Source organism: Dermacentor andersoni, chromosome 4 (genome assembly GCF_023375885.2).
Source record: "Dermacentor andersoni chromosome 4, qqDerAnde1_hic_scaffold, whole genome shotgun sequence".
Taxonomy (NCBI): Eukaryota; Metazoa; Arthropoda; class Arachnida; order Ixodida; family Ixodidae; genus Dermacentor; species Dermacentor andersoni.
In genome coordinates, this window is record NC_092817.1 from 78,301,936 (window position 1) to 78,327,853 (window position 25,918).

The 25,918-nt window shown below is 49.5% G+C and overlaps 1 protein-coding gene across 2 annotated transcripts in view; it reads left to right on the top strand.

Moving 5' to 3' along the window:
- LOC126536339 (heart- and neural crest derivatives-expressed protein 2-like) overlaps positions 1–24,030 on the top strand; it is a 32,840-nt gene extending 8,810 nt beyond the window's left edge. The window contains exons 2-3 of one of the 2 annotated variants that reach the window (XM_055073947.2): positions 976–1,013; positions 23,849–23,942. In XM_055073947.2, the coding sequence (XP_054929922.1) occupies positions 976–1,013; positions 23,849–23,858 (48 nt within the window). In that variant the 3' untranslated portion in view covers positions 23,859–23,942. Of the gene's footprint in view, positions 1–975; positions 1,014–23,848 lie in introns of both variants that reach the window. The other variant, XM_050183272.3, reaches the window with a different exon arrangement.
- Positions 24,031–25,918: the final 1,888 nt, after the last annotated feature.

A 25,918-nucleotide genomic window follows, 5' to 3' on the forward strand; every position in this document is an offset into this window, starting at 1 on the left:
ACAATCGCATAATTTGGAAATAAAGTACAACTGCGCGTATCATGTGTCTCTTTGCGTAACATTTAACTGAAGTGATTAAAGAACGTTTCGCTTAACGTTAGATTTCTCCAATTGCGTTTGATGTGCCGTAATTTTTTTTATCTGCCTAATGAGCTGACGCTGAAGGCGTCCAAGTCCCAAAACAACCCTGATGCACTGGCATGTCGGCAACGGAGTGAGTGCAGTGTGCTCCACGCTTCCAAGTTTGCACCGCGCAAACCCGGTATCGCGTATATCACTTGCCGTTATTGTGCAGCAAGATATACTACGCAGACCGAAGCGGAAGTTGTGTAAACATCACAATGAATGAGCACGTTCGCTCCCTTTCTGACTACATACTCGCTTCTCGCTGCATATATATGTCGTGTCTGTGGGTGCATATGTAGCCCTCTCTTTTGCCACAGTCATTTTTTTCGTAGTACAGCAGTTGCCTGGCAAGATCATTGCTGTCTTCCATGTCAGGGTGACAGAAAACCAATTGCGTCAGTAAAGCGTCCGTTACCCTCAGAGGCAGACAAAGAATTTGAATGTCGCGCCAGCACATGATAGCATGATCACGAGCCCTATGTTGGTAATGCGAAGTTGCGCTCTCGTTTGCTTTGCTGCTTCTTTATTTCTTTTTTTTGCCTGTATAACGAGAAGAATGAGGGGAACCGAGGTGCTCGATTTTTTGTTAAACCGTATCGAGCAAACAGTCAATTAAGCCAACGAAACGATCAGCTGGAGCGCATTTCCCGCATTACTTACCCTCAACCGTCTAGCGCGCAGAGCTTCAGAACTGCTCGTGTACCGCGCCTTTGGCGCACGTTAAGAAACCCTGGGTGATTAAAATCAACGCGGGTGCCCTCGATTGCTGTGTCTCACAGCCTCTGTGTTGCTTTTGGACGTCACAGAGCCCGTCAGCCAAATGACCGTGATCTTTTTTTGTCTCTCCAGTCACTCAAGTGGTTTCCCCAACCAGGCGCGGCATCAAGGTCAGGAGTAGACTTTTCTCACGCCTATTCGGCAGCATTATCGGTAAAAACGTCGTGCTTTGCTGCAGGGCTTGGAGTAACGGAGCAGCTGCGCTGTGGAAAAGCGGCACTCGTCAAGCTTTTTTGTTTGTTTGTAAGGTGAAGTTTCGAGCTAGTATCAGGTAATATCACTACCTTAGAATCCAAGCAAGACACAGGGTGGCGGGAAGATGAAGACTTGTAGTGACCGACAGGGGGACGAACGAGGGAGGTTTCTGGAGCCAACATTTTGGCAAGTGTATACTGTCTTAATTCGTCAGGGCGAAGACAAGGCCCCCTCGTCGGAACGTTATCTCCGGAACCAGCCCTTGTTCGGCCCCTGTTGATTACCTTGGAACCTCGTCATCTTTACTGTGCGCTTCAATGGAGCTCTAGCAGACATAAAGCACATCCCGATTACTTGCGGTAGCCAGACGCATGTTAAACAGCTCGCAGGCGCAGCATGTTATTCGGCTGTTCTGGTACGTCGAGGCATTCTTCAAGCAAGCTTGCAAGCGTGTGATAGAAAACGTAAACCTCTTTTTGAAACAGTTAATCGGCGGTAGTTATGTCGACGCTTGTAAGGTGGCGCTCTTTTTGACGTAACGTCAGTACGCGTCTTTTCTGGAACTGCGCCCTGGCGCATGCGGCTCTGAAGCTGCGGTATACACGTACGTCGCGCTTCGTTATAGCGCTAAAGCTGCTGCTTACAGAGCCTGCCAGCTCGGAAAAGCCACTCTCTCACGGCATTCTTCGGTGGCGTGAATCTCCTCGCTTTCTCCGTCTACAGTGGGCGCGCGTTACATGCTGATCTCGTGTTCTCCTCCAGTATATATGCGCGTCCGCGCTCGCTGATGCTCCCACGGTGGTGTCAACTCTCGCTTGGCTCCGAGAAGAAAACACGTCGCCGCCGCTGCATTTCGGATCACGTTCGCGTGCATTTTATATAGCTCGTCCTCGGCTCTCCTCGTGCACGGTCACACAATGCACATCCACCACGTTGGGAAAGAGAAAGAAGAAGAAAAACAACGAGGAGAAAGCGAGGCGACGTCGCTATAGACCAGTGCACGATCGTATTCGAAGGTGAGGAACAATACCAAGGACTTGGGACGAATCCCGATCTTGGCACGCGTTTGGGTCCGAGCTGGTTATAGTCACGAAACACCTTTCGCCGCTTATAGTCTTTTCGCACAGCGATGTAATCCCCTTGGCGGTAATCAATACGCATTCATTTGTCTCTGATTTGCCTACTGCCGCAATATCATTGACATGATCGTGTAGTGGTTGAGTTACAGAGCTAATTTATTTTATGATGTGTACACTCCTCCGTGTACTGTGGCGCCCCACATTACACACATTTCGCTTTGAGTTCTTGATCTCTTGTTCACTTAGGAATTCAGCAAGCAGGAGCTGTACCTGGAGAAGAGTGGCTGGAGGCCAAACCACCGAAACTGTCTGATTTCTTTCTATATTGCGTTTTTTTATGCACTCTTGACATCGTGCTTGCAGACATTACCAACACTAGATGTTTGTTCTGTGAGCATGGAGAGAGAGGGGGGGGGGCGGAGAGAAGAGATTAAGGGGAAAGGCAGGGAGGTTAACCGGAAAGAGGTCAGGTTGGCTACTCTGAACGGAAAGAAGGGGGAAAATAATTTAAAGAGAAAGAGAAAATGAAAAGATGAGTAGAAAGACGTGAATTGCGTATGAAAATAAGAGTCTGTACACAGTCTGTCACATCGTTTCTCGCTAGCCCATAGATCGCAGGATGCGAGAGTTAGCACGCCACTAGCAACATTTACTGCAAACGTCATTTGTGGCCCTTGTCCTGATACCTCCTGTACTACCAGTGGCCGTTTATCCAGTTTGTACCTCCAGTAGCACGGTACGCGGCACTTATCTCTCGACATATATAGCATAGCGACAGGGATGACGCACGGATGTCTCATCACAGCCCTACATGATTGTCGGCAGCTCCAGTAGGAAAATATTATAGGGCACAGCTAGTAAACGCTACACGAAGCCAGAGACTGTACAGCGGAGTTTATCTACACCGCGGTATAGCTCAGCTGGAAGACAGAGCTGCAGGTCTGGGTCATATAGTTATACAGCATTGAAGTAACCGCGCTTCACATACAGATTTCAAAATGTGCTTTGCATCTGTCTAGTTTTTCGGAAACTTCCCATCCTCTACGTTGAATTTGCTGCTTACAAACAACGACTGCTTTTGGAACCACAGCTAATTGATGTAGGCGAGTGTTCGTCAAAATGGTTGAGCTTCACAAGCTATATAGGCCATTGTGTAATCACGGACCATGCGCCTATAGTGGAGCTGTTGCGTCCGCATCTGTCGCAACAACGCATCTGCCGTTGTTGTGAATTCAAACCACACACACACACACACACACACACACACACACACACACACACACACACACACACACACACACACACACACACACACACACACACACACACGCACACGCACACACACACACATCTGTGTGTGTGTGATGGGTGTAACGTTAACAGATAAGCAGAGAGCAGATTGGGGGAAGGAACAAACGCGCGTAACTGACATCTTAGTTGAAATCAATGGGCAGGGCATGTAATGAGCAGGAAAGATAACCGATGGTCACTAAGGGTTACGGACTGGACTCCAAGAGAAGGGAAGCGTAGTAGGGGGCGGCAGAAAGTTAGGTGGGCGGATAATAATCAAGAGGTTCCTAGGGACAACATGGCCACAATTAGCACATGACTTGGGTAGTTGGAGAAGTATGGGAGAGGCCTTTGCCCTGCAGTGGGCGTAGCCGGGATGATGGTGATGATATATATATATATATATCAGTGCCACAAGCAGCGCACATGAAGCTCTAAGGGGTGAACCGCGGGAGTAAAACGAGGCAGAGCGAAGGCGTTTCAAGGTGGTTAGGTTCACTGTCCCTGTATTTGCTGTGAATGTAGAGGTTTACTAGTCAAGCAACATCCCTTCCCCTCGTTTAGCGTGTGCCCGATTGTCTATGCGTCCTATTAGGTCTATAGATGTGGTGTCGAAGAAACAACCAAACATATCCTGTGTGACTGCTGTTGGAATCTCAGCGCTGACGCCCGTTGTTGCAATCGGACCGCTGGCACAAGTTGTTGCAACTGGGTCGCAAGCCCCAAGGGCAGCGTTGGCCTGGCGGCCTGGGGCACAACTGGAAGCATCCGAAGGTCCCGGCAAAGCATGAGTCGTAACAGAACAACTTGTTTATTCTAGCATCGCAAAAGAGCGGGCGGTCAGGTCGACCGAAGTGGAGAGACGGGAGAGCACGTAACTCAACGGATGAAATCGGAGCCTCTCTCGGCGTCCGGGGGCAGCTGCTTTTATAGTCTCGGAGTCGAGGGCAAGAGGGAACGCCTGATAGAGGCGCACGTGACGCGGGGCACGGACAGGCTGAGAGACAGGTTGAGACGAGTGTAGTGATGCATCCGCCGGGCCGGCGCCGGTCAGACCTCCTCGCTTCACACTTGGGGAGCTCCTCTCCCCGGCTGCCGCGCTTTGACAAGCGTGGGCACCAACATGCACACACACACACACGCACACTTGAAGACACGTGGCATTGAAACATGCCGGGACGCGCTTGGCGGGGAGGCGTATCGGCGGCGCTGAACGGGCCAAAATGTCCGCCGCTTTGAACGAAGCCCCGGCGTCCGTTGCATCCGCGCCGGCTATACCGCGCGTCGTAGGCGAAACGTAACAGACCGCCCCGCCAGGGGAAGGAGATCCCGATGGTCAGGGGACTGCATCCGCTGTCCGGAGGGATGTCGCTCGATGATGCTCATAACCGAAGTCGGGCGTCCTTCGGCGTTTCTTGAGCGCAGCGCACAGAGAAGGCCTCGTTCTCTCGTTCAGGTTCACACAGGACACTGCAAAGTGACTTCGGGAGAGTTGACATTTTTGTTCTCGTTCCTGGCAAGCGTTAGAACTACGCCGAAACTCAACCGCTCAGTCAGCAAGCACGAAACAACCCTCACCAAGTCCTGCCAGGCTCTTTCCCCTTTAATACCACTGCCTAGTTCCTTACAGTAGTCTAGCAGCACTCAGAACGCGTCCACAAATTGGAAAATTGCACTAGAAAGCACGTCATCACTTTGAAACACTAAACAAAAGCAATATGTTAAAAATCCTGCCCCAGGAAGAAAAACATCAGTAACAAACAACTTTGAGGCTGATTCCTACGTTAGGGGCCTCGACTTAAGCCATCGGCGTTACCGTTGAGACTCCCCTTTTTGTAACGCACCTCAAAGGAATGTTGTTGCAAAGCGAGGCTCCAGCGCAGGAGGCGGCCATTTGTGGAAGAGATAGCCTGCAGCCATTGGAGAGGGCAGTGATCCGTCTCGAAGCATGCGAAGCGGAGATCGCAGCGAGCGACCGTACACTAGCTCAGCTGGCGAAAACCCCGTAGCCGCATGCGGCGCGGTCCTTAATGCAAACTTCACCCCAGGCAGACACAGCTCCCAGTCAGTTTGCTGTTCAAAACACAATGCCCTCAACACGCGCTTCATGACGGAGTGGAGCTTCTCAACGGAATTCGACTGTGGGTGATACACTGAGCTGTGTAACAGCTTTACCCCGCACCTTTCGAGAAAGGCTGTCGTCAAAGCGCTCGTAAACACCGTGCCCTGATCTGACTGGATTTCCGCAGGAAAACCAACTCGCGCAAATATGGACAGTAGTGCACTGACTATCTCAACTGAGCTGAGTTCTTTAAGCGGCACTGCTTCAGGGAACTTTGTCGCTGGGCAGATCACAGTCAAAATGTGTCTGTACCCCGTGGCTGTTACCGGCAGAGGTCCCACTGTATCAATAACGAGCCGTCTAAAAGGCTCCGTAATGATAGGTACCAACTTCAACGGCGCCCTCGATTTGTCCCCTGGTTTGCCCACCCGCTGACAGGTGTCGCATGTCTTCACAAAGTGGTCTGCGTCCCGAAAACACCCTGGCCAATAGTACTCTTGCAAGAGACGGTCCTTAGTTTTCTTAACTCCTAGGTGTCCGGACCACGAACCCCCATGCGACAAGCGCAACAGATCCTGACGGTAGCACTGAGGCACGATCAGCTGATCGAACTCCACTCCCCTGCGGTCTAGATACTTCCGGTACAGGACCCCACCTCTTTCCACAATGCGAGCATTTTTCTTGGCGATACCTTCCTTGAGAATGCAGCGTATGTTTTCTAGGCTGCCATCCTTCTTTTGCTCGGCTATCAAAGCCGCCCGGCTGAGTTTTAGCAACCTATTAAGTCCGTCTGACGTAGGCGCGATGAGCAAATCTGCAGATAGCTCTTCTAACTTTCCCGTGCCGGGCATTTCCTCTCCAGTATCTGGTGCGTTTAACGCTACAGGCTCAATTTTATTCAGTTCGGGCGTGCTCTGAATATCAGCTTGCTGCACCTCTGACCCTTTCTCATTGTTCGACAACGTCGGCCCCGCAACTACCGCCTTTGCAGCGAGCTTCCGAACCTTCGATCTGGTTAAGGCCTGAACGCTAGCCTCACCAAACAAAAGCCCCTTCTCGCGCAGGAGGTGATCGGACCTGTTCGAAAATAGGTACGGGTACTGGGGGGGCAGCATAGATGACACTGCGGCCTCCGTCTCAAGCGCTCCGAAAGGTCCTTCAATAAGCACTTTTGCTACGGGCAGACACACACTATGAGCTTCCACGGCTTGCTTGATCCATGCGCACTCGCCCGTGAACATATCGGGTTCTACGTAAGAGGGGTGAACTACATCCATTGTAGCTGCGGAATCGCGAAGCACTCGGCACTCTTTCCCGTTCACGAGGAGGTCTCGCATGTAAGGCTCGAGAAGCTTAATGTTCTCGTCAGTGCTGCATAATGACAAAAACACGACTTTTGTTTTTGTTTCCGGACACTGCGCCGAAAAGTGACCCGGCTTCTGGCACGTATAACACACGCGCGCTTGCCTCGTCTCGAACCGCTTTCTGCGTTCGGCTTCGGCTGCCGCCGTCTCCTTAGGTTCGGTCGGACACTGCGCCGAAAAGTGACCCGGCTTCTGGCACGTATAACACACGCGCGCTTGCCTCGTCTCGAACCGCTTTCTCATGGGCGTGAACTTCGGCCTCTCAAACTTCGAGCCAAATTCACCCTTTTGACCGTCCTTAGCTCCGCGAGCCCGACGCGTCACAAACTCCTCGGCTAGCTCAGCGGCTCTAGCCACCGTACTAACGTCTGGCCTATCCAAGACCCAGTACCGCACGTTCTCAGGTAACCGACTATAAAACTGTTCCAGCCCGAAACACTGCAGAACTTTCTCGTGGTCACCAAACGCTTTCTCTTCTTTGAGCCACTCCTGCATGTTTGACATTAGCCTGTAGGCGAACTCTGTATATGACTCACTTCTGCCTTTCTCATTTTCCCGAAACTTCCGACGGAACGCCTCCGCTGACAGCCTGTACTTTTTTAGCAGACTCGATTTCACTTTGTCGAAATCCTCTGCCTCCTCTCTCTTCAAGCGAGCGACTACGTCGGCCGCCTCGCCGGGTAACAAAGTGAGCAAGCGCTGTGGCCACGTTTCCCGAGAGAACCCCTGCTTCTCGCACGTTCGCTCAAAGTTAACCAGGAACAAAGCAATGTCCTCTCCAAGCTTAAACGGCCGCATCAGGTCAGTCATTTTGAACGATACTCGTTCTCCTGCACCGTGTGCCTGACTTCCATTACGAGCGCGTTCCATCTCTACCTCGAGACGCTTCATTTCCAAAGCATGTTGACGGTCGCGCTCTTCTTTTTCTTTTGGTTCTTTTCGTTCGCGCTCATCTTTCTGCTCTTTAAGTTCGCGCTCCTGTTTCTCTTTTTGCTCTTTAAGTTCGCGCTCCTGTTTCTCTTTTTGCTCTTTTTGAGTCTTCCTCTCCTCAATCGTCTCAAGGCATTCCGACAGCTCGTCATCCTCAGCTTCTAACTCAAGAATAGCCCTTAGCAGTTCTGGTTTTCTGAGTTTGTCTGAGACATCCAGACCCAACTCTCTTGCAAGCTCCAGCAATTTCGGTTTGCGCAACGACTTCCAATCCATGGCTGCTCTGAATGCTGCTTTCTCTACTGCCTACTATTGTCGTGCCGCAAACTAACCCGGCAGCAACGACAACCACAATTACCAGCTCTGTTTCTGACACTAACAAAAGCCTGGCAAAGCTCAGAAGAAGAAAGTCCCGCACTCACCAAACCTCGCAGCCAAGAATTCAACGCAGTCGTTCCACTGCAGGCAACCAGTCATCACACAGGGCTCGTTGCACTGCTCCCGGATGGTCGTTGTGCTGCTCAGCATACAGTCAACCGCATATCTTCGCTGCTGGCCTCCGTTGTCGCGATCCCACCGCTGCCACCAGTTGTTGGAATCTCAGCGCTGACGCCCGTTGTTGCAATCGGACCGCTGGCACAAGTTGTTGCAACTGGGTCGCAAGCCCCAAGGGCAGCGTTGGCCTGGCGGCCTGGGGCACAACTGGAAGCATCCGAAGGTCCCGGCAAAGCATGAGTCGACTGGTAACAGAAGAACTTGTTTATTCTAGCATCGCAAAAGAGCGGGCGGTCAGGTCGACCGAAGTGGAGAGACGGAAGAGCACGTAACTCAACGGATGAAATCGGAGCCTCTCTCGGCGTCCGGGGGCAGCTGCTTTTATAGTCTCGGAGTCGAGGGCAAGAGGGAACGCCTAATAGAGGCGCACGTGACGCGGGGCACGGACAGGCTGAGAGACAGGTTGAGACGAGTGTAGTGACGCATCCGCCGGGCCGGCGCCGGTCAGACCTCCTCGCTTCACACTTGGGGAGCTCCTCTCCCCGGCTGCCGCGCTTTGACAAGCGTGGGCACCAACATGCACACACACACAGAGGCACACTTGAAGACACGTGGCATTGAAACATGCCGGGACGCGCTTGGCGGGGAGGCGTATCGGCGGCGCTGAACGGGCCAAAATGTCCGCCGCTTTGAACGAAGCCGGCTATACCGCGCGTCGTAGGCGAAACGTAACACTGCCCTACATACGATGACGAGGAGTGCCCCTCGTACAGCTTTGGAGCACTTAGCCGTCCTTTCATAGAGGAGAACTTTGGTCCGAGGCCTCGTGCGTCTGCTATGTGCAAGGCCACAAAGGCGCTGGTGCATTTCTTGAAATGCGCCAGCCTGTATGACCGCCTGTGACTGACTCAGTGGTGTACGCTTGTGTGCGTAACAGTGGAGACTGTGACCTTTGTTCCTTCTCCTCTTTCAATCCCCTTTCCCTCTTTCCCAGCGCAGGGTAGCCACCGGGCTCAGCCTGGTTAACATCCCTCTCTCTCTCTCTCTCTCTCTCTCTATATATATATATATATATATATATATATATATATATATATATATATATCAACACCCTGGTTACGCCCACTGCAGGGAAAAGGCCTCTTCCATACTTCAACTACCCCGGTCATGTGCCAAGTGTGGCCATGCTGTCCCTGCAAGCTTCTTAATCTCATCCGACCACTTAACTGTCTGCTGACCCTGCTAAGCTTCCGTTCTCTTGGAATCAAGTCCGTAACCCTTAATGACCATCTGTTATCCTCCCTTCTCATTACATTCCCTGCCCATGCCCATTTCTTTTTCTTGATTTCAACTGAGATGTCATTACTCCCGTTTTCCAATCAACCAATCACCCAATCTGCTCTCTTCTTATCCCTTAACGTCGCACTCATCATTCTTCTTTCCGTAGCTCGTTGTGTCGTCCTCAATTTAAGTAGAACCTTTTTCGTAAGCCTCCAGGTTTCTGCCCCGTACGTGAGTACTGGTAAGACACAGCTGTTATACACTTTTCTCTTGAGGGATAATGGCAACCTGCTGCTCATGATCTGAGAATGCCTGCCAAGCGCACCCCAGCCCATTCTCATTCTTCTGATTATTTCGGTCTCGTGATCCGGATTTGCGGTCACTACCTGTCCTAAGTAGATGTATTCCCTTACAACTTCCAGTGCCTCGCTACCTATCGTAAACTGCTGTTCTCTTCCGAGACTGTTAAACATTACTTTAGTTTTCTGCAGATTAATTTTAGACCCACCCTTCTGCTTTGCCTCTCCAGGTCAGTGAGCATGCATTGCAATTGGCCCCTTGAGTTACTAAGCAAGGCAATATCATCAGCGAATCGCAAGTTGCTAAGGTATTTTTCATGAACTCTTATCCCCAATTTTTCCCAATCCAGGTCTCTGAATACCTCCTGTAAACACGCTGTGAATAGCATTGGAGAGATCGTATCTCTCTGCCTGACGCCTTTCTTTATTGGGATTTTGTTGCTTTCTTTATGGAGGACCACGGTGGCTGCTTAGGCGCTATAGATATCTTTCAGTATTTTTACATACGGCTCGTCTACACCCTGAGTCCGTAATGCCTGCATGACTGCTGAGGTTTCGACTGAATCAAACGCTGTCTTGTAATCAATGAAAGCTTTATATAAGGGTTGGTTATATTCCGCACATTTCTATATGACATGATTGATAGTGTGAATATGGTCTATTATTGAGTAGCCTTTACGAAATCCTGCCTGTCCTTTGGTTGACAGAAGTCTAAGGTGTTCCTGATATATATATATATATATATATATATATATATATATGTGTGTGTGTGTGTGTGTGTGTGTGCGTGTGTGTGTGTGTGTGTGTGTGTGTGTGTGTCCTCTCTCACTGATATTACGCTCTCTCTGCCCCCTGCCCCGTCAGCCTTCTCAGTCCGTCCCATACAGGGAAAGGGGGCAAGAGGGGAAGGAGGCGGGCTTCTTCCCTCGGCGGCACATGTCTCTTTCTTGTCTTTCTCTCTCTCGAACCGTTTTCTCCTTCTTTTTCGAGAAAGCGCGCGAAAGGGAGAGAAACAATATATATATATATATATATATGATATGAACTGTAATCGTTGCAACACGAAATTTCAACGCTTGTCCAGTTTAACCGACAGCGAAGAAAGGACACGAGACGTGCAAGGGCGATATATCACGGTGCTGAAAAACGAGGGCATTGACATGGATGAAGCGTTGACCCGACAACAAAAATGAGCGGACCGTATAACGCCATGGAAGGTTTAATTCATCACCGCATTCTGTTGCTGTCGGAAGCTGGGTTTGCAGTGATGACAACCACGACAGATATGTCACTGATGAATGAAGGACGCGACAAAGCGCAGTGCCACATACGTTCAATGAACGCTTTCACCCAGCGGAACCATCATCGTTAAGGACGGTTTGACGGCCTGTGCACGTAATTTCCTGGCGTCGACGCACGCGTATCTTGCCATTTTCCGACGTGGTCTCGTCTCTCGGCCGAGATAGTATTTCTGTGTTAGTGCGTAGTCCTCCAAGTCGCAACTCCTTTGATTTCAGTGATACGCCTCCCTGTTGTTTACATGTAACTCATGTTTCTCTTGAACAAAACAAATAGATTCCTATTATCGGAAACAATTACAGAATAAGTTCACCAGCATAACTTTCTTGCTCGTTCTTTTGTGATATGAGACATTTCTTTAGGTATCTTCCGTAGTACTCCCTATGTATGCATCCTTTCTTTTTTTCCTTCACTATTTTCAATCTTTGCTGTGCCTGGACAGGTGCGGGTATGCAGAAGAATCGTGGCGCTTGACAGAATGACATTGGCGGGTTACTTATGGAGCAAATAACTTACATAACTGCAGTATAGATTAAATACTGGAAGCAGACAGCAGCACTGAAGACAGGCGCATAAATATTCCCTCGAATTACACACTTGTGCTTGCAATTGCAATCACTACGAGCGTGCCCGACAGAGCAGACATACTTTAGATCGAGTGACGAGTCACTCCATTACCTCTCGAGTACATCTTTGACGTGTGAAACTTGGCTGCAGAATGAACCGTCTTTTAAAAAAAGCTTCTCCTGTAGAAAGAAATTAAACTATGGGGCTTTACGTGCCAAAACCACTTTGTGATTATGAGACACGCCGTAGTGGAGGGCTCCGGAAATTTCGACCACCTGGGGTTCTTTAACGTGCACCTAAATCTAAGCACACGGGTGTTTTCGCATTCCGCCCCCATCGAAATGCGGCCGCCGTGACCGGGATTCGATCCCGCGACCTCGTGCTCAGCAGCCCAACACCATAGCCACTGAGCTACCACGGCGGGTTCCTGTAGAAAGAGTAACCTTATTAAATTCCGAGGGTAGCGATTTGTTCAGCTTACTACGTCAGCTATATTGATAGACGGTGGCTCCGGATAAAATAGAGATAAAAATACAGCACGAAGCGCCATTACGTTCGAGGTTTTGACGGCAAACTAGTCGCGTAAGCGAGGCAAGGAAAACACAAAAACGAGGGCGATAGAGTCGCTCGAATCATCATTTCGTCTTGTGAACACGATGACGTCGATTCTCAAGTTACTGCGACGCATCGCAATAAATACAGCTTGGGTCGCAGAGATTACAAGTTCCACAGACGCGGCATCTGCATACACAGTTTAGCTTGGCCGAGTAAAGCCGAGCGAACCCGAAAGGAATGCACGAGTCAAACTTTGCGGACGCAGACTGTCGCGTATTGAGAGGTCGCACCTCACGATTGGCTCGTCAACAGCGACGGCCGAGACGACGCTTTGGCAGCAGATCGTGCAGAGATGAATGCGCTGACTCGTGGCGCGCCCGTAGCCGCCGCGTGCGTGCAGCGAAAGTGTTCGTCGCAAACGAGCCCGCTCGGTCCGAGCCCGACCGATGATAGCCGAGGCACGCGAAACCGGAGCCCTCGGCGCGGCCGCACGATAAAGCGCGCACCCCCGTCGCAGAGGGCGCGCCAACAAGGGGCCTCCATTGAGAACCGCTGGCGCCAGCGCGACGGGGACCCATGAGGCTCATCGAGCGCACTTCTTCGCTCTTGCGATGCGCCACGAGCAGCAGCAGCCTTGATTCCTTCGAAGATGCATGCGCTTGGCGCCGCCAATCCATTTTTCACGACGATGCGCGCCGGGCCGCGCTGTCGGCGCGCCACCGTTGGGCCGGGATGAGTCGTGGAGAAGGAGAACCCTGCGCGGGATGCGACGGGAAGAATCGGTCTCGCTAAGTTATAGACGACGCTTTTGGATTCACGGTGCTTTGTACGCCATGCGCGAACTTATAGAATGGTTTAAAATGTATGGAGCAGAGTTTAACGTGCCAGAGCGACACCTGGGTTTCTCAGAGACGCCGTAGTGGGTGTGTTTGTAGGGGGGTATCCGAAATCATTCCGGTCACACTGATGTTCCTTTATACGTGCACTACGGAACACGAATATATTTGCGTTCCGTCCCCAACGGAGTGCGGCTGCCGCAGCCGGCTAGGGATCGAACCCGCGACTTCGTGCTTATAAGCAGAAGGCCATAGTCAAGTCAACGCGGTGGGTGTGTCGTGTCGATCTGTGGTTACACCCATGGCAACGAATACGTTGTGGTTTCATTGAGAGCATTTTATGGCAAGAGTAATGTCGGTCTGTGGTTGCAGTCATGATAACGAATACGTTGTGCTTTCATCGGGAGCATTTTTCTTTTTTTTTGTCTCTCGCAAGTGTGCTAGCTGGCACCGACTGAGTTGCGCGCGCGTTTCGAAAACAGAACGGCTCAGTTTTCCTGTTTGAAACTGTGTGCTGTTTCGCCGTTGGTGGGCTCAGTCATGTAGTATTGTCCCGCTTTTTGTAACGTCCCATGTATACACTCTGAATCTTGTTGGCTTAGGGATGCATCTAGTTGCAGAAGATTTTAGACAAGACGCGAAGAAGCGCCGCAATTTTGTGCTAGCGATACGGAAGCTTTGTGAGTGACCCTTTCCAGGTTTGTTTGTTTTTTTTTTTTTTTCCTAGTGCCGCTCGTGCGGTGTCGTGTCATCAGGCTCCTATTTCGGCGCGGGTCACCTCCGAACCATGTGATATTGCACGCACAGGCTGGCGGGAAAGTGCTATAGGGCAGCGAGGCCAGTGTCCGATGGTGGCCGCTCCAGATGACGTGCTTCGGCGAACCATATCGTTGGCCTTTGCGTTTTCACAACAGACTGAGTATGTCCTCCGCGATGCTTAATTTTTAAGCTCCTGGCAGGGGCCTGTTTATTCCGAGAGTGTGGTGATGCCCCGCACACTATAGCGCACGCGTCGGGAGCTGGTCTTGTGTTTCACAGGTTTAGCAAATGCAAGTCCAAAGTCACGACACCCGGTCAATTCGGCCGATTTTTATGTTGCGAAGAGCGCATTGAGGGACATACAATTGTGATGAAACCGTTCCTGCTCGTTTGCCGTCGCTGCCATTCAAATCCACAAGCCTTGAGCATGCCATAACGCTAGGGCTCCGAGGGCTGAAGGAAAACCGAAGTGCATATTATCCCTAAAGGGAAATGGTTAATTAAAGAATATTTAACTGCAGTAGCATTCCCTACAAATTGTGCATATACATAAACCAAACATATGTTGTAACAGTCCGACCGTTAGGTATGATACAAAACACAAAATGCTCTTGACTGATGTCTAGCTTTTGTTTTTCTTTTTTTAAATGAAGGCTCAGCATTATCGAAGCTTAACTAACAGAACATTACAAAACAGCGAAAGAAAAGGTTTAAGGGAAAATGGAGACAATTCTCTAGACGGCCGCATACCATCCCCAAACCCGAAGACAGCTCAGGCATGTAACTGCGTTTCAAGTCACGTCTTATACCGACTTGCATGTTGTAAGGCACCATACTATGTTCGGCGGGATGGCCGACCTGTCGCTTTCCGTTATTATTTACGAAATAATATTTGTTTTCGCTTCTCGGAATGTTCGTAGTAAAATGTGCGTGTTCCGAGAGCCGCTGACACGATCAATCTTTACGAAAAAGAAAAAAAGAAAAAAGAAGGCAACATGAGCGACAGCAAAATAAACGTATATTTATTTGCTCTGCAATTACGAGAACCATATATACAGAAAATGCATGTCACCCTACGACCTTGGCTGCAGTATCTGGCGAATTGGAATGAATTAAATGATGAAGAGAGAGATGTTGGTCGATCGACAGAGAAGAGGAAACCCTGCTGATCTTACCGTGACTGTCAAGCGCGCGGCTGACGCCTGCGACATCGGTCAGCAGTGCGGGGAAGGGACGAGAACTGACGGAATCATGGCAGAGATGAGATGCAACTTTGACACTTTTATCGACAGTCCGTCACATGTAATTTTCCACTGACAGGACTACCTTATGCGATTGCCGCCGAGCTAAATTCTAGAAGTTATCGAAGGCAATGTGCGTTATATAATGTAATAACAGGGGGTCGCACGAGGATATGTAAGGCATACTCAAGACTCGAGCGCGCTGTCGTGCACTCGCCTCGCCTTCCGCGTGCGGCCATGCCCACGTTTAGCGACGCGGAGTGCGGCGGGGCTCGGTGCTCTGGTTTGTCTCTCGCGACGGTCAAGAGCTGCCATAACAGAGGCATTCCTGCCGCAACGACCAGAAATATACTCGTATACACGTCGCTCTCTCCGTTTCCGCCACGCTTCTCGTGCGCGGGGTCCCGCACGCGGCCGTGTCTGCGATATGCGCGTGCGCGTATGGATAATCAGCCCGTGCGTCATATGCGCGGCACGTCGAGGCTCGAGTGTGTGTGCGTGCGTGCGGCCGCACGGAGAACACGTACGCGTGCATGCACCGGTCGTGTATTGTTTTTGCGGGGGTCACTTAAGAAGAACCAGAGGCAAAATGGAGGGGCAATATTTTCGCTCGTCTGTCAGAAAACTATGTAGGCGTCTCGCGAGCAAAAAAGTATATAGGCAAATAGAAATATCGAAAACGTCGTGGAAGCTTTCTTGGCATGGCATTAAGCAAACATGTACCTTTTTAGCGTCGTAAACGGAGCGTTTCTGGTAAGCAAATACAACAGTACAATACAGTTATACAGCTATACCGTACAACAGTACGGTATAGCTGTTTTAGACGTGATAAGCATTGAAGTTCAGCAATGTGAACAGTTGGGCGAGTTGAGGTGAGCGTTATCGCCTTAGCGTATGAGGCAGCGCACAGTGCACCGCACAAAGGAACAGAAACGGGCAAGAGAAATCAATGAAAGAGAAAGAGAGAACGAACACTAGGAAACATAAAACGCAGCGGTTTTCTTGTCATGTTTCTGCTCTGTGTAGTGCATTGCGCAGTGTTGCGCACGTTAAGACGACAGATAAGCAAACCTTACTTAATACTGTGAACAGAGTGTCTCTCACGAGCTAAATCTTACGCGACGTGACAGAAGTATAATTTGTTTTAAATAATTTGGGGGCGTGGTCTAAGTAGGGTGTCCTAGCGAACTTTAGCTATACGTTTAAAAACATGCCCTAAGCACTCTACTAGGACGCGATAAAATGCATCTTATCAGCTTTTGTATGGAGAAAGTCACACTGCTTTTCGTATTCTGCATGATTGGGTAATTACTAAACATTATTTAACCAACTTCAAAATTATCAACAACAGGGCAATACTTTAAATCAGACTATTGTAATGCGTTCTAGCAAACATCTAAGTCATCGGTTTTGTACGTCCTACTTGTTACGCAATCATTTTGTGGCGTTTTATGAAAAGTGCCGCGAAATATGAAAAAAAATAAATTGTGGAGATTACAAAAATTAGTGGATACACGATTTAAACCGCGTTCACTACAATGCGAAGTGTTGTTCGGGAGCTCAATCGACACATGTCCTGACTCTTTGAGAATCGAAGTGCAACTGACGGTGCTCCGGAGCAGACCGCCGTCAGTTGCACTATATTTATATATACACGCATACACGCTTTTCTAAGCTCTTCCATATCTTATACACCTCTACTACGTGACCGGTTTCACACACATAAGCTTCTCTCCTCTTTGACACACGGAATTTTAACGCGTTAGAAAAGCGCATGTTTCTAAAAAAAGTTGGATAAAAAATATTGACTTCAATAATTAAAATTTCATTTGATTGAGCAGCTTACCAAAAAATAGCGTGACTTTCTCCATGGAGTAGCCAACAATGTATATACATTTCGTCGGGTCGACCTAGAGTGCTTCAGCGTATTTTTAAACTTTGGCTAAAGTTCGCTGGGGCACGTTTTTATGACGAAGTTATATGACGATACGATTTCTTACGATTCGTTAGAATTGCATAAGTTAACTTGTCTGTATAGTTATAGGCTGTGAAATTCCCGGCACTGTTCGGGGCAGAGAAGGCTGGCAGCAGCAGCAGCAGGTGCGTTACTGAGACACGACGGATCGTCATAACGGAGGCGTACGCTGTAAGATAATTTACGCCTTTGAAAACAACAGCGTGTGTAAATTGGTCTATGAATCGCACATTTACACCCTCGCGTGCAAGGGTGCGAGTTGTAGACCACTCTTACACCCATTTTGGGTGCAAGGGTGCAAGTTATAGACAGATTTACACCTTTCCTTGCTTTTTAGGGTGTAAATCATTTAAAGGTATACGGGCTCTTACTCCAATAATAGCAATTTTTCAGCGCGCACTGCTTTGATATAGACCTGCAGCACGCGCAAGTGAATTGTATTTTCCTTATGTGTGCTACAACGAAAATAAGGGCCCAAGCAAGCTGTTAGTAGTTGCGAGGAAGGCTTACAATTTTGGCTTTGCATAAGGCTGGGATTCGCAAATACGTTGACACCCGCCGCGGAGGCTGTAGTGCTGCGCTGTTAAGCTCGAGGTCGCGGGTTCGATCCCGACCGCGGCGGCCGCATTTCGTTGGAGGCGAAATGCAAGAACAGTCGTGTACTTAGATTTAGATGCACGTTAAGGAACCACAGGTGAGCAAAATCTAATCTGGAGTCGCCACAATACAAGGCTTACCTCATAATCAGATCGTGGTTCTGGCACGTAAAACCTATAAGGTTTTATTGATTTTAGGTACGTTGACGACTTTTTAATTGTTTGTAAGAAGCAAAAGACTGATACGTACCAGGACATGATGACCGCTGTTTTAGATTATATAAAACGACAAGAAACGGGTCTGCGTTTTACTTTATAAATCATGTCGCCGGCTAATGAAGATTAGCTTTGAGAACCAGGTTAAAAGGCTCCTGTCAGCGGGATATCCAGGTAAATTGTTAAAGGCCGTGGCAGAAACTGCGCGGCGAAAATTACAGGGACGCGGTAATGCAAAGAACCGGGCACCTCAGCCATGAAGTGAAGTGATATACCCTACATAGACAGAGTGTCATACAACTTGGAGAAAGCTGTGAACCGATATGGCATTCCCCCATTTTTTCTGACTTGTGCAATTTGGGACGACTGTGTTCGCGTATTTCGTGCGCACATCACAAGAAAGACGGCAGTGCCGTGAAACGCACGAAGTCATACGGTGAAATGCCACGTTGGGCTGCACGGCATGTATCAAATCCCGCTGCAGTTGCGCTAAAGTTAATGTAGGGCAAACGGGTTGGTGCGATAAAGAACCGGTTAAGACCGCACCTGCCAGCACAACGTGAACCTCGCGAATGTGAACCAAAGCTAATGGATATCAAAATACTAAGAAAAAGGAGAAATGTCATGGCTGCAGAGAATTTTTTAAAGCGTGCTTTATCAAGGAAATGGGGAAACAGGTGCACAAGTGGTACTTGCGCAGTCATATTCGACTAAGAAATGATGTTCATGTGAAATTCAACGCGAAAGTTGACTTCCTATCGGGTTTTTGAGCTTTGTTTTTCGTTTCCCTTGTTACGATCTCGTACATACATTGGCGCGCCCTTGGTGCTGTTTTTATTTGTGAAGGATTGTCGACTGCTAATAAGCAAATAAGTAAAAACGCATAGAGCGATGGGATGACACCTTTAAAAGTAATGCCAATCTTTTCACGATTCAGCGTCTCACATTAGCCCGATGTTGCTTTTGATCGTTAAGCTTCACGAATAGATCTACCATTTGGTTATAACTTGGCCGCATGTATATAGATGGGCTGCAACAACCATCGGTAGACCAATATATGCGGTTGTAAAGCTTCTAAATTCACAGCCCATAGTGTCGGCTCTATATATAGCAGAGACTCCATCCCAAACGCCAGCATGCAGAAGAATGCATAGCATACATCGTGCATTATTGCACAACGTCTGCGCAGAAACGTATACACGCTAAATACATGGCTGATCTTTTTATACAAAACACAAACAGTTAATATTATAGAACACGCGCCCGCGAGAATCGCCACATACGACTTTATTGTGCTATGGACGGCCTATAACGAAGGAGGTTGTCTTCCCACAGCGATTTGTGTGTCTCATTTTAACGTAATATTATTGGGTCATTCTATATACACGTCGCCCACGATACCGGAGCGCCATTTTAACCCGTGAAGGATAGCAATCGCGACACGACACAATCTTTGTAATGCTGTAGATATCTCGGTTTCGCACGAATCGATTTCCCCAAAGTTCCCCGCTTGTGGCGGCAGGTCCAGAACAGGGCCGAGCAGCAAGCCTGCCGCTTCATGGTGAATCTCGCCGGGGCTTCGAACCACTAATTCACTAAAAGAGATCCCACTGTCGATAAGGAATTGACGCTCCATAAGTTTCTCGAACCTTCGGTTGATTTTCTCCCCATGGGGGTTTTTATCGGAGTGTCTGGCTATGAACGGTGGAGACTCGCACAGCCGGGGAACCACTATAGATGGAGCGAGTATGTCCAGCGCGAGCTTGTACAGAGTCAAAGCGATCTGTTTTCGTTAGTACCGTACAACATCGTGGAATCTGCAATGCGTACTGAGGAGTCACCACACACACACACACACACACACACATATATATATATATATATATATATATATATATATATAGATTCGGCTATACTGTCCACAGTATAGCCGAATTACTTCAGGAGGTATAAGTAAAATGCGGGCAGAAATCACCGGAGAATGATTGACGAAGTCAGGAGGTAGTTTTCATGTACACCTGCTGAGATATGCTACTGGGGACGCTTAGTGGTTAGCTATATTGGTAAATGCTATATGAATCATATGTTGATGCAGCATGCAGCGTGCACGATGTTGCACTGCCTCCGGGATCGGTCCGCGCTTAAACCACATTAGAACTCTCGCGAGGAAACATGTCGTGCAGTGGTACCAGCGTCGGCCCACCGAGTCACCACCTTCGACTGCACTGTATCCAGTTTACTCGGCCCTGCAGTTTACACGGCCCAGCTTACCGTCGCCAGTTTACTCGACCGGGCCGTCCGCGCGAAGTAGGGAGAAGAGCCAAAGAAAGCTTCACTTTAATAACCAGCACACATTTAGACAAAGAAGACGTAGAGATAGGACATCACAGGCGTCGATTCGTTTTTCTCTTTTTCCACTATCAGTATTTCATGTTCGTTCGGGCACTCGTTGCACATCAGTATAGACAACTTTGTCGTCATGCGTGGTTCAAGAGCTTCAAGGCGAGGCCGCCAAGCAGTATCTCACTGTTACGTCGTTTTCTATGGCCATAGCTTGCTTACGAATTTCTACAAAACACGCTGTAAGGTAGCAAACCGAAGGGACGTCTGGTTGACGACCCTTCCTCCTCCTCTAGAAAACACGCTGCACGCCACGGAGGAGCACACACTGCGATAGCATTGGCTAGCTGTCCCGATTGGTTGACGGCAGCTCTAGCTTGCGTGCGTAGAACTGCACGGCTTTAACAAGCGTGGCAACGCTGCAGAGAGAAGCGACGATAGAGCTCTGGCGCGGCTGCGGCTGCTGCAGCGCCGGCTGCCTGTCCCTCATGCCACAGCGGCCGCCTGCAGGAACTCGGAGGCTGCAGGGAAGGGACCGCCGCTGCCTTCCTCTCTGCCCCGGCAGCGGCTACAACAATGGAGGGCCGTCCGCTATTTCGCCATTACGGAATAATCTAATAAGTTCCTCCGCAAGGAGGGCCGCGTGCGGCGCGCGACCGCAGCCTGGGCCTAATGCACGCACCGCTCTTTGCGAGTCGCCAGGGAAAGCGCGTCTGCAGTGGTGGTGCTCTGGAGCGTCATTTTTATCGCGGCGCGGATAATTTTGCCGGCGACCCTGTGTCTGCAAGCAGCCCCTGTACACTGTGCTTAGGGAGGACTCAGCGGCGGCGTCCTGTCAGAGGAGTGAGTGCGCAATTCGCGGTCGACGTGCTGTTGGTGGTCGTGCGTGCAGGCCGCTTTGGAGCCAGGAAAAATAAAGACCGCAGACCCTTGGTGATTGCTTATGTCGTACACGGGTAACTGTCGGACTCCCTTGGGAGTGCTGCTTTGGAGGCGCTGCGGTTTAATTTGTACCGCGCGTGCTTGCTCGTTGCAGACGAAATCGTTTTGACGTTACACGGTCGTCAGATATATGAGTGGATTTAAGGTTGCAAGGATCGTGTCGAATGTGTTGAGAGGCACAACACACGAGCCATCAAATCACTGCAGCACGTTCCCCGCACTGCACAAGACATCTGGTACAGGAGAGACAAAGTATCGCTTCCACATGTATTCATGTTGTTACGTATTTACACATTTATTCACATTATGGCGATACCTTTCTTGTCTTTACTCTATCGTCGTTTTAACCTAGCTTTCATTATTTCTCAATGTGGAGGGGAAGACGAAGAAGAAGCCTCAGATAACGATTCGAAACGCTAAACATTTACAGCCACAACGAAGCCGCATATCTCACGGCCGCCGCCCGCGTATCATAGCGTATCATGGGCGTATCATAGCGTATCATGGGCGCCCGCGTATCATAGCGCGTATCATGTGCAGTATCATAGCAGCTGAGCGGCGACCGTGGGTCTAATAGCGCCACCGAAATTCGGCTATAGAGGCAGCTCGGCAGCCCACATGAAAGCTTGTCTGTATCTGTAGCGGGGCATATATGACAAAAGGATGACGGAAAGATAAACGTGATGGAAGAGACGACCTGCTTTCGTTCGCAGAGGGTCTTGCGCGTCGCTTGCACGAAGAATAGTGTGTCTACAGGCACGGTGAAGCTTACGATAGGCTTACCCGCGGTAACCGTAATCACTGCCACATGGCCCTGCAACCGCAGGCCAGCAGCCTTAATGGTACGCTTAAAAGCGTGCGCTTCACGCTGCAGGTATAGAGAGAGAGCGCACTATATAGGATGCCGCTTGCGGCGTGCCTTTATCCCGAGACGACACTGCGTCTTCAATGGCCGGCCGCGGCCCTCTTCGAGCACGTGTATGAGGGTCACTTGACACAAACCAGACGAGCGCGGCTTCTATTTGGGGCAGTTGCCGTGTGGCCCCTGCCTCGATCGAGTCTCCGGTGGTGGCCGATGTGCGATGCTTAAGGTAACGTACCCATATGGTGTACCATGTGCGTATAATCGTTGGGAAAACGAGCGCGGGCTGGCGATATATACGGTATGGCTCGTCTTTCGCTCACTCATCAACTTTCTGTCTCTATCATAATTGCTGGTACATATATATCCGCCGCTATAGCACAGTGGCTATGGCGTTGCGTGCTTCTGAGCACGAGGTCACTGGTTCTACTGCCGGCCACGGTGACTGCACTCTGGTGGGGGCGGGATGCAAGAACACCTCGTGTATACCGTGTTTTGGGTGCACGTTTTAGAACCCCATGTAGTGAAAATTATTCCGCGGGGGCCCCTCTCCACTAAGGCGTCCCGCGTAACCCACCGTGCAGTTTCGGGACATTTAAACCCCGTGATATGTAAGGTTGTTGGTATACATTTGACGCAACATGGTTGGGACCTGCGTTTGAAAGCTGTTGGTCCCAAAAGAAGTGCCACAGCCCTATCTATCGAGGACAAGTCAAGAATTGGGACGGTTACAATAGGGAGCTAACAAAAAACAAATTTTGCACGAGTAAATGTAACAGAATATAAGCTAGAATGCGCAGCACGCCTGCTTTTTTTTTTATTATCTCTCGGCTTCATATTCATTATTTATCACGCGTTGGCCGCATTTGCGTTTGCATGGAGGATGAGCATGAAAAATCGCAGGTGCTTTCCAGGATTTTCCATGGAGGCTTTTTTTTTATGCTCCGCGATCTTCTTTTTTCTTACTTTCTTTTTTCTTGAGAATTGCTTGGTCTGTGGCGGGTACACACACACACACACACACACGCACGCACGCACGCACGGACTGACTGCCGCCTCATGCAAGTAACAAAAGCACAGCCGTCAGGATCTGCATTTGTTATCCTAAAGGCGCCACCACTCTGGCGCGGGTATCGGACACCACCCATGAAGGAAAACCATTCTGTAGACGACCAAATGAATTGCGAAAGTTGTCTTAGATTGACTGGATATGGGAACTTGATTAGAAAGAGGTTGCTTTTTGCTGACTGATGATGATGATGATGATGATCCTCAATATTAACACGTACCCACAAAGAAGAATAGGCTAAGAATCTGGCTGCCGTAGAAAAGGATTTGCTTCATTGTTCCTTTGTTGGCAACGTGTCTTGCGATTGGCGGTCATGTGTTCCCAAATTTGTACATATGTGTCTGTGAAACAGAAAATAAATCTCCTGAGACGGTTTGTCGCTCTGCAATGAGAACGGGCGGGAAGAAGAGTGAAGGGATGGAGGAGCACTGTGTGTCGCTTGGTTACGAAAGAAGCTGGACCGTAGAGCAGAGCTGTGTCGAAGAATAAACGGCATACCGTCGCCGAATGGGTAAAAGCGTGATTGTGCGTGCGGGTGTTCGCAGCCCTTTACAGGCGGTGTAAAGACTGTGTTGCGTAAATTATTGGTCGATTCTTCGATCGGCAGACCGCCTGTCTCGTGTGCTTATCGTGCAGGTTGCTTTTCCTGGCTCTTTGTTTTGACCGGCGCGCATTGTCTTCTCCTCCGCGCAGGCGAACGTGATACAGGCCGAGAAGAGGGGCAAAGGCCGGACGGGCTGGCCGCAACACGTCTGGGCGCTGGAGCTGAAGCACGACGCCTGAGACTCGCCGCCCACGCGTCGGCCGACTGCACGCAACTCGCAGCACGACTGTGCTTCCGCTGCTCTCGCATGCGCAAGCAGTCAAGTGACCCACCATGCATCACGCGGAAACAGTGACATCGCGGTGGGCCGACACTGAACGCCTGCTGCGCCGAGGCTTCGAACAGTGCTCATGTGCCGGACGGGACAAAATGTGATCTGTGAACGGAAGGATTTTTTTTAATTATTATTACTATTATTACGGCTTCAGATAATTTGTGCTGCGCGCTTCGGAAGAGGACCTTGCCCGGACTTTGCCCGCGCTAGCCGCAGGAGCGCGTAGTCCCCGCAATATCTGTAGTTGAAAAGAAAGCGGTGATATAGCCTGGGAAGCGCGGTGTTGGGGGCCACCGTCCTGAGGTAAAAAAAAAAAAAAAAAAAAAGGCACACATTCAAATTTGGTCGCACGCAGAAGGCGCTAGCCACCCAGTCAATCACAAAGTTTAATAAACGTCGCGCGTGCAAACGTAAACACATTCGCAGCTAAGAGACTATAACGCGCACCAGGTCAAAGGGATTGTCATTTTTAAAACAGTGCACCAGCGCCCGTGCCTTGCGCCGCTGTGCCACCTCGTGATAGCTGATACCAAAGCCAGAGAATGTGTGTTCCTATAGTCTTCTTCTTCTTTATTTCTTTTTTTTTTAACTATTTTTGCATAATAATTTCCGAGGATTCATTCCTTTAACCGGTGTGTGGTACCGTGAGCAGAGACTAACGCTATATACGTACGTCTTCCGAAAAACAATGTGTCGGAAACCGGCCGAGTGGAACATCCGCGTACTGCAGCGGGGTGTCACAACACAGGTGAAACACGCAGGACTGGACGAAAGTGGTGCGATCCCGTGCGAGGCAGTGTCCCGCGGTCACAAGCGGAGCCGTCACCAAGAGGAAGAGAAACACGCATTTGCGCGAAGTCGCTCCCGGCGAAGAACTGCACGCGAAAAGAGGTGTTACATTTCTCCGCGGGTCACCCTGCACTCACCTATATATGTACTCACGCACGAACTGACTCTCGAATCGACCACACACTGCACGGAAAATTTCGGCAGCGAGAAGGGACGCATCCAAAGGTTAACGCCCAGTGCAACTATATATACACGCGAAGAGTTTGCGCGACAGTGACTGTTCTGTTTCGCGACAGTGTTCTGTGAATTTGTCAAACAGGAAGTGTTGTAAGGTTTAGAAGTTCAAATTTTTGCGTATGTGGGCAAGGCTGAAGCAGCAGAAATCATCGACACTATATATTAGCGAAGGCTCTACTGCACAGTGTATCGAGTCATCTGATCCTTTATTGGCCAAACATCGACGCAACTACGCGAATAAACGTCGAAGACATGATCGTCCCTTGCCTTGACGAAACTAATGGAAATTAGTTGAACCTGGAAAGTGGCGACGAAAGTCATGGTCGCCATGTCCATTTTTTCTAATAATTATAGGTGTACGCGTTATGCAGCGCGCAGTTTTCTGTTTATGCAAATCGGCTGCTAGCTGCCGGCCTACATGGACTGAAACACAGCTGCAGGTGAAAGCTGTACATGTTGTATGCAGATGTGCATGTGCAGACAAGCAGCACCTTGTAGAGCGCCATGCTTTCTTTCCAACGTAAGACTTCGCGTTTGCGCGAGCCAGCGCCTGATGACAATACTCGCATGTCTGATGTCAAAAGCTACGAAATTGCTTCTCTGTCTTGACATGTCAAGGCATACTGAGGACGAGTTTTCACTTGTGCTTAGCAGACGAGGTTGTTGGAGACAATGAACTGAAACCGCCCCACCTATAATTATTACTTATACCAACAATGGTGATAGCGTATCCCTCTTGTAAATACCGGCTGCATTGTTTTTGCCTCGCGGATGAATTTGGTTGAAATTGAAACTATAATGTTTGATTTGAAAATGTTTTCTTTTTCTTTTTGTTAGTTTACGAAGGTCACAGGTAATT